Source organism: Nymphaea colorata, chromosome 2 (assembly GCF_008831285.2).
Source record: "Nymphaea colorata isolate Beijing-Zhang1983 chromosome 2, ASM883128v2, whole genome shotgun sequence".
NCBI lineage: Eukaryota > Viridiplantae > Streptophyta > Magnoliopsida > Nymphaeales > Nymphaeaceae > Nymphaea > Nymphaea colorata.
In genome coordinates, this window is record NC_045139.1 from 20,005,029 (window position 1) to 20,020,865 (window position 15,837).

The 15,837-nt window shown below is 37.4% G+C and overlaps 1 protein-coding gene across 1 annotated transcript in view; it reads left to right on the top strand.

The window, feature by feature from the left end:
- Positions 1-15,837, top strand: part of LOC116247487 (uncharacterized) — a 27,332-nt gene continuing 11,495 nt past the window's right edge. Inside the window, exon 1 of the mRNA XM_050075899.1 lies at positions 1-490. Coding sequence (XP_049931856.1) covers positions 1-490 — 490 coding nt within the window. The remainder of the gene's footprint in view (positions 491-15,837) is intronic.

Consider the following 15,837-nt stretch of genomic DNA (forward strand, 5'->3'; position numbering starts at 1 on the left):
ATGGACGGCCAGTTTTTCGGCAGGCAATCGTCGTCGGAAGGTGATGGCCGGCTGCCAGCCGTCCTGGCGCGACCCGCCGGTGGCTCCCTTGCTTCCGTCACAGCCACGAAAGGGGAAGGAATAAGAGCGGTAGGGGCAGGCGACGAAAGGAAGGTGCGACGGCCATCCAAGGGCTGCCACCGACGACCTCGATGCCGCCGAACGGGCTCATGCGACCCGCCGGCGCCGACCCAACGTCTCAGGACACCCGCCGGTGGTTTTCCCGCTGCCGTCGCCGTTGTTTTCAACCCCACACTTCAGAAAAGGGGCAAAATGAAGATGAAGGGGAAACCGGCCAGAATCGACCGGATTCCGGAGGACGTCGGTCCGCCATTGTGGCGGACGACGTCCGGCGACGCTGGCGGCACCCGCCGGCGGCCACCCACGGTGTTGGGTGGCCTGCCGATGGAGCTTCATCGCCCACCTGCCATTCGGCAGGCGAGCAGTAGAGGTGAAACCTATGCCGATCGGGCGGTCAATTTGGGTCGGACCGGGTCGGGTCTTGACAGACCCGATTTGGATCCATCATGATTTTTAAAAAAAAAAAAAATTATCGCCCGCCCGCGCGCGTGCGTCTGACTTAAAAACGGTTCATTTGTTTTTAAGACCGAACCGTATCCATTTGGTTTAACTTTGGAAAAACGGTTCATTTAGTTTTAAGACCGGTTCAGACCTGTTGGGACCGATTCGAATATCCTCTGGACCGGTTCAGTCGTTTTTTTTTTAGACCATTTTCGGACATTCTAAAACTGATTCGGACAGTTTTCAGACCGATTTAGGGCATTTCAGACCGGTTCATTCAGTTTTGGAACCGATACGGTCTAATTTTGAATGGTTCGTTCAATTTTTGAACCGGTTCAGTCCTGTTTAGGGCTATGTGGGTGTTTTTCTTGTGGTTTAAGACCGATACGGGCCATTTTAAGTCCGATTCAGTGGTTCTTGACCCATTTAAACATAATTATGGTACCAGTTCATGAAATTTTGGACTCTTTTCGGCCCATATCATTTAATCATTTGGTTTTGGATTTAATGTAGGGCATACTTGCATGTGAATTTGGTTTATGCATTATGTTTTGCATGTTGTTAATTTGTGGGTGTACTTTAGATGAATGTTTGGAATGTGAATTTGAACTTTGGCCATGTCTGTTGTTCAAGATGAGTACGTTTGTACTTTATGTCACCAAAGTGACTTCTGTTGTACGAATTTGCCTGTTTTGAACATTAGATGATAGTATACTTGATCCATACAGGCAATGATCAACTCAAAGGAGGATTGTTGCTTGGTCAGGTTTAAGTATACAGGGCAATGAATATGTGATAATTTTTCAGGTTTTCATGTGAATAGCGAGTCAATCCAAAGATAGGCTCATTGTTTGACAGTGTTAACTATCTATATTCATTGTTGACCAAGAATACCACTTGCAGTTAATATTTCAATCCAAAGATTGGATATTGGCGTTGCACTGGTACCTTGTGATGGATTTTGGGCCATTGTGTTTAAATTCATTTATATTTGTTATTTGATCTTTGTACATGTATTGATTATGAGCATGCTTTGGTTTGTTTTTTATACAATGAGTTCTGCTTCAATGATATTTGCAAATTTGAGTACTATTACTGAGATAAATGATTCGATTCTTATAAATAAGAAAAGAAAGACTGCTAAGGAAGTTGCAGTTGACCAATCATCCGTTAAGAAACAGAAGAAGCATAAGGAAGGCCTATTAGGCTGCTTCTTTTTGTAAGGGTGAAGGTCATATAAAAAAGGATTGTACTAAGTTTCACGCATGGCGTGAAAAGAAAGGTACACTTCTCACTTTGGTTTGTTCTGAGGTTAATTTAACTTCAGTACCCGGAAACATTTGGTGGATAGATTCAGGTGCTATTACTCACATAAGTGTCTCTATGCAAGGCTGCCTAAATTGTCGAATGTCAAATGATGCTGAAAGATTCATCTATGTGGGCGATGGCAAGAAGACAAAAGTTGAAGCCATAGCAGATTTTCGGTTATTGTTAAAGACTGGTTGTTATTTGAATATGACAAAAACTTATGTGGTGTCGCTTTTAGACGGAATTTAGTTTCTATTTTCTCATTGGACAAATTTGGTTACTATTGTTCATTTGGAGGAAATTTAAGTTGTTTATGTATTCAAATTTGATTGTCACTGGTTCTTTGCCAAGTAGCGATAACCTCTATTTGCTTGATAAAGTTGCTTCATATAATGTAACCTTGCATGTTATGTCTAGTGGTACTAAACAGAAATTGACCAATGAGAATTCTGTTATGTTGTAACATAAGCGCTTAGAATATATCTCTGAAAAGAGGATGAAAATACTGATGTCAAATGGAATTCTTGAGTCCCTTGATTTTGTAGACTTTAATGTTTGCATGGAAAGTATAAAGGAAAAACGAACAAACATTAAGGGGTTATAAGTTTTATAATCCAATCAGTAAGTCTTCATTTGAAACGGGAAATGCCCATTTCTTTGATGATATTGAGTTTGGGAAGGTGATCATGTTAGAAGCATTGTCTTTGAAGAGGGACCTGAGTCCACTCATACGGATGTTGTAAGCAATAGTCAGGTATTCATTCGTGACATTGTTACATCAACATATTCAGAAGAAGGCAATGATGTCGATCTCCCTACTGAAGAACAAACTCAACAACCTAAAGAAAATTAAGTAGAGGTGTCACTGAGGAAATCTATATATAGACTAAAACGAGCTTTCCAGTCAATGGTATTACAAATTTCATCAAGTTATAGTTTCATTTGGCGTCGAAACTAATATGGTTGATGAATGTGTGTACCAAAAGTTTTGTGGGGGCAAATTTATTTTTTCTGATTTTATATGTCGATGATATATTGCTGGCAAGTAATGATGTGGGTATATTGCATGAAACTAAGAAATTTTTGTCAATAAAGTTTGACATGAAGGATCTTGGTTCTGCATCTTTTGTTTTGGGGATCCAAATATTTCGAGATCGTTCTCGGGGTATTCTTGGATTATCACAAAAGGCCTACATTGATAAGGTACTTCAGTGATATGGCATAAAGGATTGTAAACCAGGAGATACTCCAGTTGCTAAATGAGACAAGTTTAGTCTCAAACAGTGCCCTAAAAGTGAAATCAAATCTAAGGAAATGAAAAGGATTCCCTATTCGTGTGTTGTGGGATGTGTTATGTATGTTCAGGTTTGTACTCGTCCAGATATTACATTTATCGTGGGAATGTTAGACAAATATTTAAGTAATCGAGGTATGGATCATTGGAAAGCAGCCAAAAGAGTATTGAGGTATTTACAAAGAACAAAAGATTTTATGCTCACATACAAGAAGTCAGACCAGTTGAAGATTATTGGGTATTCAGATTCTGGGTGCCAAGACAATCGCAAGTCTACTTCAGGCTATGTATTTCTGTTGGCTGGAGGAGCTATATATCCTGGAAAAGTGTCAAACAAACACTTGTAGCTACTTCAACCATGGCAACAGAATTCATAGCATGTTACGAGGCATCCAATCATGCATTGTGGTTGCGGAATTTTGTCACGGGGCTGCGCATTATGAATGGTGTAGAAAGACCACTAAGGTTATTGTGTGACAATAATTCAGCAGTCATGTACTCTAATAACAGCCGCAGTTTGTCAAAGTCAAAGCACATCGACATAAAGTTTTTTGCTGTTAAAAAGATGATACAGAATGATCAGGTGTCTTTAGAGCATATTGGGACAAACTCTATAATTGCAGATCCGCTTACTTAAGGTTTAACACCTAAGGTATTTCACGAACATGTTGTTCGTATGGGGGTGTTATCCTTGGATGATGTGCTAGTTTAGTGGGAGTTTGTATTTTGTTTGCTCTTATGTATGGACACATATTCAGTTTTCTACAGAATAAAGTTTAAAGTTATTTGGTTTCATTCTGTGTTTATGTGTGTGTTTTAATCTCCATAAGGTTTTAAAGTTGGACCAATTGAGAATAAACATGTTGTAATCACATTACATGTAATTCTCATGCTATACATCCATATCAGATATGTCATTGATTATGTTAACATTTGTAATCATTGAAGGTTTAGCTAATTTTGATATAGCGAAAGCCGCTTTGGTTCTGTGTAGATATGATCATGGACGAGATTGGTGAAAATGATGTTTAATAAAATAGCAGTTACGAGTTCTTAAGGTTTTATGTAATGTCTGAATATATAAAGACATATTTGGCCCAAGTGGGAGATTGTAAGATCATTTGGTGGGCCGACATATGTCTATGAGGAATTTCAGATATTATGGCTGTCTTAACGTAAATATCCGCTTAAGTGATTGCATTTTGGGATATTACGTCATTTTAGATGGTATGGGGTAATTTTGAAATGTATAGATACCTGTACGTAATTACAGACTCTTTGATGGGTCGAATCCGTAATTGTCCTCATTATATAATGGTAGTGGTCCCTGGGGTCGTGTAGAACAGTTGCCTTCAGTTTCTAGGGTTTTCTCTTCCCCATCTGAGAGAGACCTCACGCGCACCGCACGTACCCTGGAAGACCTTGCTATGATCTTCCCGTGCACCAGATCAGATGGATTCAGGCACGCTTCCGCTTCAGTTTAAGGTTTTGTTTATTTCAATGATTTAGCATGATCCTGTTTTAGAGTATATACGTTTGGTTTTGTATATGCATGAGGGGAGAAATCCCAACATTGACATGTCTCATATGCATGTTTGAGTACACTTGTGTAGCATGAATGGTGCATGCTATCTGTCATTCAGTATAATTTGCACCAATAGTGAACTACAAGCTTGCAGATCCCTTTAGTGTAATTTGGAAGACTCTGGTCATTGAAGTTTGCAACAAATAGTTGTTGTAGCTACGGTTGCCAAACTGTGCTTATCCGATAATGGGAACAGATTCTTATGCATACGATGATAAATTGAAAAAAAAAATTGATGGAAGGAGCACAATATAAACCTTCGCTCGCTTTTCCTCTCTTAACCTCTCAGTTCTCACCATCGGCATATTAACACTTGCTAAGCAGTGGCTTCTTTCTTCTCCACGAGTGAAGCGAAGGGATGGCTCTCTACAAAGAGAAGAGGTTCTAGGTAGTTCCTTCCATCCTTCAGCTCCACAGGGTTGAAGTTTTCATGGAGCATTCAGTGTCTTACTCTGTACGTGCCATCGGTTTCTTTCGAGGTTTTGATTTTGTCTATATTGAAGGTTTTAATCGGATTTAGGGCTAGGATGATTCTTCTTCCTCCTCCTCCTTATCCTCTTGTTAGAGAGATAAGCTCGCTAACGATCAGCGAGAAACTCCGCTGGGAGCTGATTCCGATTGTTACCATCCTTGATGTGGTCATCTGCATGATTGTCGGGTGCCTTAAGTAGCATTTGGTTTGGAGGAAGCTCACCCCACCACTCTCGTACGTCGCGCGACTTTTGCTTAATATTCATTTTAATCCCTCAGTTCTTTTCATTTATTCATGCTGGGAAGAAAAAAAATACACGTCTCTCTCTATCTCTCTCTGTCTAATGCCTATTGTACATTTCCTCATATGTCGCTTTCTCTGCTTTCATTGAGCTAGTGACTCTTCAATTCTTCTACATCTTTTTTTCGCTTGTGTTTCTCTTTTTCTAGTTTTAGTTTTCCTTCCCAACATCATGTGAGCTGCACCGAAAGATTTGGAATTTATCCTTCTAATATGCCTTTTTACTTTGTTGTGTTCTTTCTGGTTCCAAATTTTGCACTACTGTAGATTTTTAAGTTTTGTAATATTATGCATCTTAGGGACCTAGGACTTGTTTTTTGTGTTGAAACTGACATTGCTTGACTTATGTACGAACTCTAAATGCAAAAAGGTTTTCTGAACTTTCAGTACGTTCCTAGTTTCCATACATTTTGGTGCATGAGTTTTCATTAACTGTCCTATGCTCGTTAGGTGCAATGCATCTCAGCATTTTGCTCGTTAGGTGCAATGCATCTCAGCATTTTGTAGCTTTCTCAATTTATAATTGTCAACTTGTTTTCAGAATGATTTTCTTATACTGATTCTATTGATCATAATAAATGCTAGTATCGACAATTTGGTGAGGCTAAGAAATATTTTCATGAACTCTGCTAGGTTTAAGAGTGCTGGTTTTGTATTTTCTTGAAGGTATGGTTATTCGTCCAGTTCTTCCATTGTAACTATTTTCTGGATCAGATTATTTGGTTCTGGATCAGATTATTTGGTTTAATGTTGAGATCCTTGCAAGATTATTGTATGTGACCTTTATGTCCAATGTATCGAATAGGGAGAGGCACTCGACAAAGTTATTTTTACATTCATATGTTTAAATTTAGTTGTGCATTCATGCATTTGTTTCTCCTCAGCAAGGTAATAAATAATAATATGTTACACTTCCTCAACTGGAAAGACATACGAGCTACGTAGTTTGGAAAATCTGCTCTATTATCTTATGCAGTTTTTTTGTTTGTTAAAGGATGAAGTTAGTAACTTAATCAAAGTTTCGTTGCAATGTTTTTAAGCTTCATCTCTCTATTACAAAATTCTTCAATGGTAAGGAAGATTTTCACCATAGGAAAGAGAATCTTATCATGTGGAACATTCTTTGTTGACCAGACATGGAAGGTGGAGTTGGTCTCATGGATATCTATGAATTAAACAAGGATGCTTGATTGTCAACATCAAGCATATTAACTTTCATAATATGGATATAGAAGGAATGCAGGAAGCACTACAAAGAAAATCATGCCATCACCATTGATGAAGTCAGAAATTTCTTGTTAAGAGGCACTCTAAGTGTGAATTTCAAACTTGAAGGGGCACTCATATGTAAAAAAGTAAAATCAATGAGGTTTCTATGTTTAAATAATGTAAATTTAGTGGTCTGGTGTGGGCAATTGCCTACTCCAGCCACAACGTGGCTCCGCCACTGGCATCACCTATGCATAGCGAGATGGCCATTGGTGAAGGTTGACTTTTACCGACATCTGTAAAAGGATGCATTGAATGCTAATGTCGATGAAAGTCGACTTTCTCCAACTTTTGAAGTCCGGCCATCGGCAAAAGTCGATATTCACCGATGGCCTGTGACAAATGTTGGTGATTGGACAGTGGCCGTCAGTAAAGGTATTTATGCCTGGTCAAAGAAATTTCTAGCAAACTATTACCGACGTCCCTCCTGGGCATCAATATAACTATGGCTATCATCGATATGTTCTAGTCAGACGTCGAGGAAGAAGAATTTCACCAACATTCACCACTCATAGGTGAAAGTTTGTTATTTTGGGCCACCAACTTTCACTGATGTTATTAAGTTGGCCATCGGTGAAATTTTTTTACCAATGTCCACTTGTGCGGTAAAGGCTAGACTGACTTTTTAACATGTTGTTGGAAGCCCTCTCCCCCTATCTTCTTTCTATTGTTCCACTAGTGATCACCCTTGAATTCTAGCACCCAGACAGTTTGCCATACAATTTTCATTACGTAGATAACTTTCGGTAAGCTCTTTAACCTTGATATTTGTTATTTATCCATTTATGAATGATATTAAAGTATATATTGTTTGTATGCATAGTTTCGAAAATTTTCAGAGAGATTTCACCATTTTTTGTTGGGGTTTGGCCATGAAGCTTTATAGTTATGTTTACTGAACTTAGTAGAGTCCGATTGACATACTAATTGCATAAAAATTCCTCACATGCACAAAGTCCCTATGTTTTTCCAAATTTGTGACATCGCCGAAATCTGGCTTTTGACGGTCAGATTTTGATGAGATACTTTGCATATTTTTAGTTCCCTTATACATTAACTTAGTATCAAAAAATCACCTTGACTGGAGCTTGCTTTAATGCATTTTTTGGTATTTCGAAGTTTATGGTCCCATGCCTTAAATTTGATAAATTGTTTGAACTACTTAGGACATAAAATATTGTTGAGCCATTTTAATTATAGTTGTTTTTTAGATATCATCTAGCATGTTCATCATTGGATTGTACATTGGACCACTTATTAATGCTCTTTGATCCAAGGATAACATCATATTTGTGTTGTATATTTGTTCAAGGTGCCATTTTATGACGTTTATTTGCTGACATATAATGGTCAGAATTTAAATTTTAAGTGCTTGTTGAAGAGCTTGCATAATAAGCCATCCAACAAGTATTAATTTGCATGAATTGGATTTTAAACTGTTAAAATATAGCATTCACAGCAGGGTGGGTTAATAATAAAAGTTGGATTACAAAAAGAATAGAATTTGAAGTATGTAACTGGGGGTTAGACAACTCTTCAACTTTGCTATCGCACATAATGTGATAGTGAATGGAATCACTCAAACTTTATTTGTTTTATTCAAAGACCCCCAAGTAGAAATACATGTGGGATCACTTGAGCTTTAGCAACAGCCTATTTGAGAAATGACCCGCAACATAAACTAAAGATGAACCCATTGGGCTAGCCAATTGGAATAGATGTTAAATACTTGACGACACATATCAGTACATGGGCACGTCATCCTGTTGTTATGCTACTACTGTTTCATAAATTTACTGAGCTTATGTCATCCTTCAATATAGATCTTTGGTTGCATATACAAGTATGTGATATTTACATAAAAGTTATGCAATGTAGTTTGTTATACTGACTTCCACTTTATTTGATGGAAACAAGAGAAGTATGAATTTTCATCTAGGGCCCGTTTGATGGGCTGGAAATCCATTGTAGCTCAGAAAAATAAAATTTTTCCATTTTATCAAACACGAATTTTTTTTGAGCCTGTTGAGGCTGGAATTGGAAAATTTTTTCGGAAAAATGTTTCCACCGCAAAAGGTGGAAAAATGTTTCTGGAATTATTTTTTTACCCGTTAGGGCTCTTCACGTCGGGCTCCCATCATCTTCCTCTACTCATCTTCGTCCTTTGCTGCTGCATCGTCTTGCTCTTGTCATCTTTGTCCTCTGTCGCTGCCTCGTTCTCATTCTGTTAAAGCAGGGAAGGAAGAGGGATGAAAGACGAAAACGATAACAAAGAAAAAGAAAAGGGAAGGAAAAAGAGAGACTCATTTCCCTTCCCGAGTCATATCTCATTCGAAGTTTTGTTGTCTCTTTCTCTCTGCGAGGCTTCGTCCTCTCCGGCACTCCTTGTCCGAAAGGATCAGTCAATGGCTCGCTCCAACCATTCCCTCTTCTCCATCTTAAGTTAGGGTTTAGGGTTTTCTTCCTCTTCTTCCAACTCCCTTTTTTCCCCCAAAATCCCCTTAGATACCCATTTTGGGTCCAATTGCTGACAATCAAAGCGGGCAATTTATGGGCATCCTTCATTCCCTTCCATCCATTGTGCCATCGATCTGTTGATGGACTCTACCAAAGAGCCATCGTCGTCCTCACCAGTAACGCCCTCTCAGTCTCCACCAAAGGAAGATGGCATCCTATCCACCGCGTCCGGCATGGCCAACGAAGCTGCCCTCCTCTTCTAGTCTCACCATTACCAAGAATGTGTTGATGTCTTGAACCAAATCTTCCAGAAGAAGGAAGATCTAATTTCATGTGTTGACATCTTGTTAAGTTCCTTGTAAATAAAGACCCTGAATTTTGTGTTGTATGATCAATATAGTTTTGTTGGATCTAATTTCTTTGAGAATGCCTGGATTTTGTTTGTTGATTTGGATGTGAATGGTTTTGATGCATTTCTTAGTATTTGATCAACAGATGCTTGGAGTTTTCAGATACATGTATGTGAATGGCAGTTTCTTGTTTAACATTGAGTCTTCCTGTTTATGCTGCAACAGGTGAGGATTTATACATGGTTTACTAACTTGATTTATATTTATATGAGGAATTATGGACAAACTTGATAGAATCACAATTTTGTTTACAGGGACTTCCAGTCTTTGGAATTGATGTGGGGCTGAGTACCTTTGACAAAGCATCTGTAAGGATCCACCTATCCCATGAGTGACAAAAATATCAAGTTCTCGATGTTTCAATGACTAGAAATATCTATTGAACTTTGATTGTTGAACAGATATTATTTGGTTGCTTTGCTTTTTGTAACTCTACAATATCTACAGAAAGCAAGTAGTTGAGCGGCCAAAGTAGGATGTGGTTCTGTTGTTAAGAAATAGAAAATATATTTCTTTTTCATCAAACTAAAAAATATATTTCTAGAAATATATTTGTCAGTCATCACACATACACACATCAAAATGGGAATCAAAAAGATTTTTTCCATTCCTTTTTTACAAGAAATATATTTTCAATTCCAGATTTCCAGGCCATCCAGGCACCTTAAAGGAGAAACATATTTGCAGAAGTAGGTGATTCATGAATATTCATGCTTTGTATAGGTGTTGAAGGCATGAATATAGAAAAATTTTCAAACTTCCTGTAGGTCCACGAACTAATGCAACGTTGCAAAATTGATAAGCAAATATAGCATTCCACAAGATCATTGGTAGTCAATTTCAGATTTCTTTGGTGAGGATTAGTCGAAGGTATCAATAAATTGTGTATATTATTAGGTATACCATATAAAATATATGTGCTTTGGTGTTTTAAGAAATTAGTAAAAAAAATGCGCAAACATGTGCAAAATAAAAATCTACATAAAACAGGCATGCAGAGTTTCATACTTTTTAAGGTGAAATAGACAAATGTTACCATGATTCATGTATTTTATGGTTGAACATATTAACTTATAATATCTTGTGCATTGAACAATTCGCGGAAAGTTCGGAATAGCCATCACGTGCTGAGATATTCATTAGAACTAGTAGGGATCTAAACTACTCAAACCCATAAACCAATAGTGTCATTGTAAGTATTATTAGAATTTGAAACAATCATCAATTGCAAATGAAGAAAATTATTAATATTTAATAATGTTTGGAAGGACATCGGTCATACATTTACTTGATGTTATTCTGGGCATTATTCATGCTTTCACAAATGCTTTTAGCAGCCATTGTTCATATTTTCGCCATGTTTAATTACATGTTAGTAATACTATGATTGACATCCACATGCATGTCAATAATAATTCTCACTTATGTTTGATTATTGATGAGGATGATTACCAATGTGTGCTTACTCGTTGGTGATAGCATTAGTGATGTCTATACACCAACATTCAACACTCGTTGGTGAACATGATCAACCTCGACAAGTAGATTGAAAATGTCGGTGAAACTTTTTACCGACGCTTAAGCAAAACATTGTTAAAATTTTTATTGATGCTTGCCTTACCTTTACCAATGTTTTTCTGCCATCGGTAATAGCAGAATTTTTTGTAGTGAAGGCTGCTTGGTTCCTTTGGGGATAAGAGGAAACTGCTCGACAGTATCTAGCTTGTTTGTGAGAGAAGAATGAAATTCTGGTAGGAAATGGGCAGTGCACAACCATTATCGTCTTTTTACAAGGAAAAGGTGATTGAATTTAGTACTAATGGTGTGGGCTTTTTATCTCTACAGGTTTTGAACTCAGGCTCCATTGTTGGCTCCAAATTTTAAAGTTATCCTTGATGAAGCATACTATTCTATCCTTGGATCGGTGGCAATCAGCATTTACTACTTTCAGATAAAAAGCAATTAAGATTCTTTCTATGACCTTTGGCATATGGTTAAACTCCTTCTTGTTGGAAGCAGGCTTGGAACAAAGAATGTCACCATCAGGCCAAATGGTTTGTCATTGCTGCAAACTATGAGAGGTTGTCAACCTTGGATAGGTTGAAGAAAAGATGCATTTACCTAGCATTAGTGTTCCATCTGTAGAAAGCAGGAGTGATCTTCATCTCGTTCTTTTACTTGTCGTGTTGCTATGAATACATGGACATGTTCACTGAAGTTCTTCATGTTTCCTGTGTGCCATAGGAAAGACATAACCCCACTTTTTGTTGTAGCTTCAAGCGTGGACAGTTGAACAAATGCTAGAGAAAAACCTTCCAGCTGATACTTTGCAGCCTAAAAAATTTTAGAAACTCCAGCATGCACGGTAGAGGAAGAAGTTCAAGATACTTGGAAGAAATGCGAGGACTTTCATTAGGCTAGCAGGCCTTCAAATTTGTTTGGACATAATATGTAATTGAGAACAGGGCTAATTTTTAAAGGATGGTAATGAATTCAGGGAGGCTCGTAGCTAAGTTATGTCCATCGAAGCCAATGACAGGGTTCTAGTGGCTTTTGGAATAAGAAATGGCATGGATTTTCAGTTTATTTCATTTGTAAGGGGTATCATCTTGGGAAGTTTTTGTTGAAACAGGTATTTTCGAATTTTTATGTGTATAACTCTGTGCAAGTGTCTCTAACCAAATGGGTGATTAAAGTGGAAAAGGCCTCACAACATTGAAGCTGGTCTTGTCAAACGATTCAGCCACGGTAGCGAAGAAACAAATCGACAAAGTGGGTAGGCCGTCTTTCCTCCCACTACTCGACACATAAAGGACATATGCAAGTCAGAATCCCTAAAATTGCAGGTTAGACAGTGCTTGGTCTTATGAATTCTTCTCTCTTCAGTTTCACAATTCCTGAATATCTTTTGCTGCAGCCTTACAGATGATCATCACCATTTATAGTGGATCTGAGCATTTTCCTGGATTGGCTTTGTTTCTTGAAGCAACAGAGAGACAAAGCTACATATTATAATTAATAATAGCATCCCCATCATCTGTTGTAAATCGAGAAGATTCCCTACATAGCTTGCAAATCAATTAAATTCATACCAAAGAGCTACATTGTTGTGCGCCACCAATAATCTCTGTGAGTCTCTCAAGCATTAGATATGGGGGAGGGGGAAGAGAGTTGTCGGCCATGCCTAATCGGTGCTCCTAGAGTCCAAATTCAGAACTCGGACATTTTAGCGTTGATCAATATGATTGGTTCTAGAAAGGTTTCTATTTTCCAGCCAAAAAGTTTAATTATATTTTCCCTGCACAGTTACTTTTAAAGATTTACTAGTCAAACATTGATGATGGGGAGTGAGATATCTTTCAAGGTAACGCCTCTGTTAAATAAACACCCCATCAATGGATCTTTAAATTATGCAGCGAAATGTTTTTAAAACATCTAATCATAAATGGGGAACATTAAAATTCAATACTATCAAATTATAATGTTCAGTTCTCTCGGATAAAAAAACTAAGATGAAAGTATTATAATATATATATATATATATATATATATATATATATATATATATATATATATATATATATATATATATATATATATATATATATATAAAAGTGAGTGAGTGAATGGTGAATAGTTATTCAAAGCCATCCAGCAATCTAATCAGGGTCGTTCATGTATGCAAATGGATGGTTGAGGGGAAAACATAAAAAAAAAAGTCAGAACTGATACTATGTAACGAAAATATCCATCACCATTTTTTTTTCATTTTTCTCTTAATCATCTATCATAGTAAATCGAATATCATAGTAAATCGAGGAGCACTATCCATCACCATTTTTTTCTCATTTTTCTCTTAATCATCTGTCATAGTAAATCGAAGAGCACTAGTTAGATGATGATTGTGTGATTCTGAAAGACTAGAGTTACCATTCAATTTAAGCCAGTCATTTCCTATGCAGGAGACGGTGGTTTGAGAAAAAGGAAAGAACAAAATGACTCCAACGTGCGGACCAATTGAAATCAAGTAGGAGAGTCCGTACCGTTAGGGGGGAGCGATATAAGGCCATGCGTGCTGAGTATGGTGAGTGGCCATGGGAGGACTCAGCCCGTTGAACAAAAAGATTTTCAACCTGCGACGAGATCGGACAGGACTATAGTTACATCCCATCACGCCGCAGTATTTTTTAGTCAAAGGGTTATGCGCACGATTAATGACGTTGCAGTTTTGCTTTCCTGAGATGTGTTTTAGCATAAATGGTCTTCGCATGAAAGCAAGTTGCTCAAGAAGATGGTCACCTCTAACCGGGCGTTGGACTGCAAAGATCAGATGTCAATTGTTAAAGGGGGTTCGCTGGCCAAAACCCCCTGTCCTATGACCGTACGTAACGGTACTCTTTTCTTATATTATCCACACACGGGTCTCGGCACCCCTTGTTCCGTTGACTTGCATATGGGTTTAAGTACATGACAACTTCGTTTCTGGCACTGCAGAAATAAAAAAAGAAATTGAGGGAGGGCAGTTTTATATTTTTAATCTCGAAAATTTTTAGAGGGAACTAATCAAGTTTTCAAGAAATTCTAATAGAGTTACTTAGGTTTTCTATTAAACACAATGAACATATTTTTAAAAGTTTTGAGAATCTAAAGGGCCTCTGCGTCCCCACTCTTGGCCCCTATATGAGCCAGTGGGGTCGGCAGATGCCACAGCCCTCTTCCCCTTGTATTTTTTTTGGAAAAACACATTAACATGGTAATATTTTGAAAATTTTCAACTTGTTCTTTGTAGAAACTTTGAAAAATTGAATGTTCCCAATTCATATTTTGAAGAGTTTCAACTTGGCATCTGCTAAAAATTTGATATCAAAAATTTCACTTGTTAATATTTCGAAAATTTTTATGTTTTTGATTTATAAATGTCTATGCGAGACCTACTTAAGTTTTTTTACTAATTCTAAGAGAGTTATATAGGTTTTGGAAAATTTCACATGTTATTGCATTAACAGGTATTTTGCTTTATTTTCCAACATAGTTTGGACATGTTATTGTATTAACATGTTTTTTGTTTTTCACACCCATTTTGGATATAAAATGTCTGAAAGCCTCCTTGCCTAATCTTTGGTGAAGAGATCAACTAACTGATTGTTGCTTCTGACTACGGGTGTACATGCAAAAATCTTCAACCTTGCATTCAGGTGTCAAAGGGAGAAATTTACCTGTATTTGCATCCGTTAGCTCACGTGGGTATCCACAAGAGATTTGACCTGACCAATAGGTACAAAGTTTAATTGTTCCTAACACCTTTAACTGGGAGAATCAGATTAACGACTATTTACAATCTAACAGCTAAGAATTGGATGTTGTTGAGATCCCAAGTTCATGAAATCTTCTCTAGTTTTACAAAGGAGATTCATTTTAGAGACGTATGTGGACCATAAGGAATAGGTTTTGTGAACTGGAAAACCCTCAGATATACTGTCATTCCCATATCATCATTTATCGATGCAAGAATGAAGCTAGACTAAGATGATGCATCCGACTAAGTCACCTTAAAGTCAAGGTCAGCTTTCTAAAGGGATTCAAGTCTTGGGATTCGTTCAGTTTTAGGAATATGGGACATGACCCTAGGACATAACTTGAATTCATTGTGCAATCCTGATTAGAAGCTCGACAGAATAAAAATCTGATCCAATTTCAGAACTCTAGGGTTTAGCCAAGGCTTAAACGATCATTGTCTAGGATCTAATGACCAAAATCACACTTCATATCTTTGGTATCTAGATTCAAATTCATTATGAATCTAGTGATCCACTTTTATTCCCAATCTGGAACTGACACGTGTATAGTCTAAGGTTTGAGACTTATTTAGAGTTTAGAAGATCCGATTTTTGTTTTCATGATCCAGATTTGATATCCAGTGTCTCATATTCCAAGATCAAAATGGGTTCCGATATCCTCAATGTTCAAGTTCTAAAATCTAACATGAGATCCTAAGTTCAGCCTTCTTTCACTGACGAGGAAAAAAAAACCAAGTGAAAATCAAAATCTAGTTAAATTTTTAAGAGACTGAAATACCCCTCAAGGGAGGCAAGGGGTTTTCATCATGAAAACCCATTTGTTTTCTCTTTTGAAGGGAATTTTAATTTCTTGGAAATATAACTCTGTTTTTATTTTTCCAACT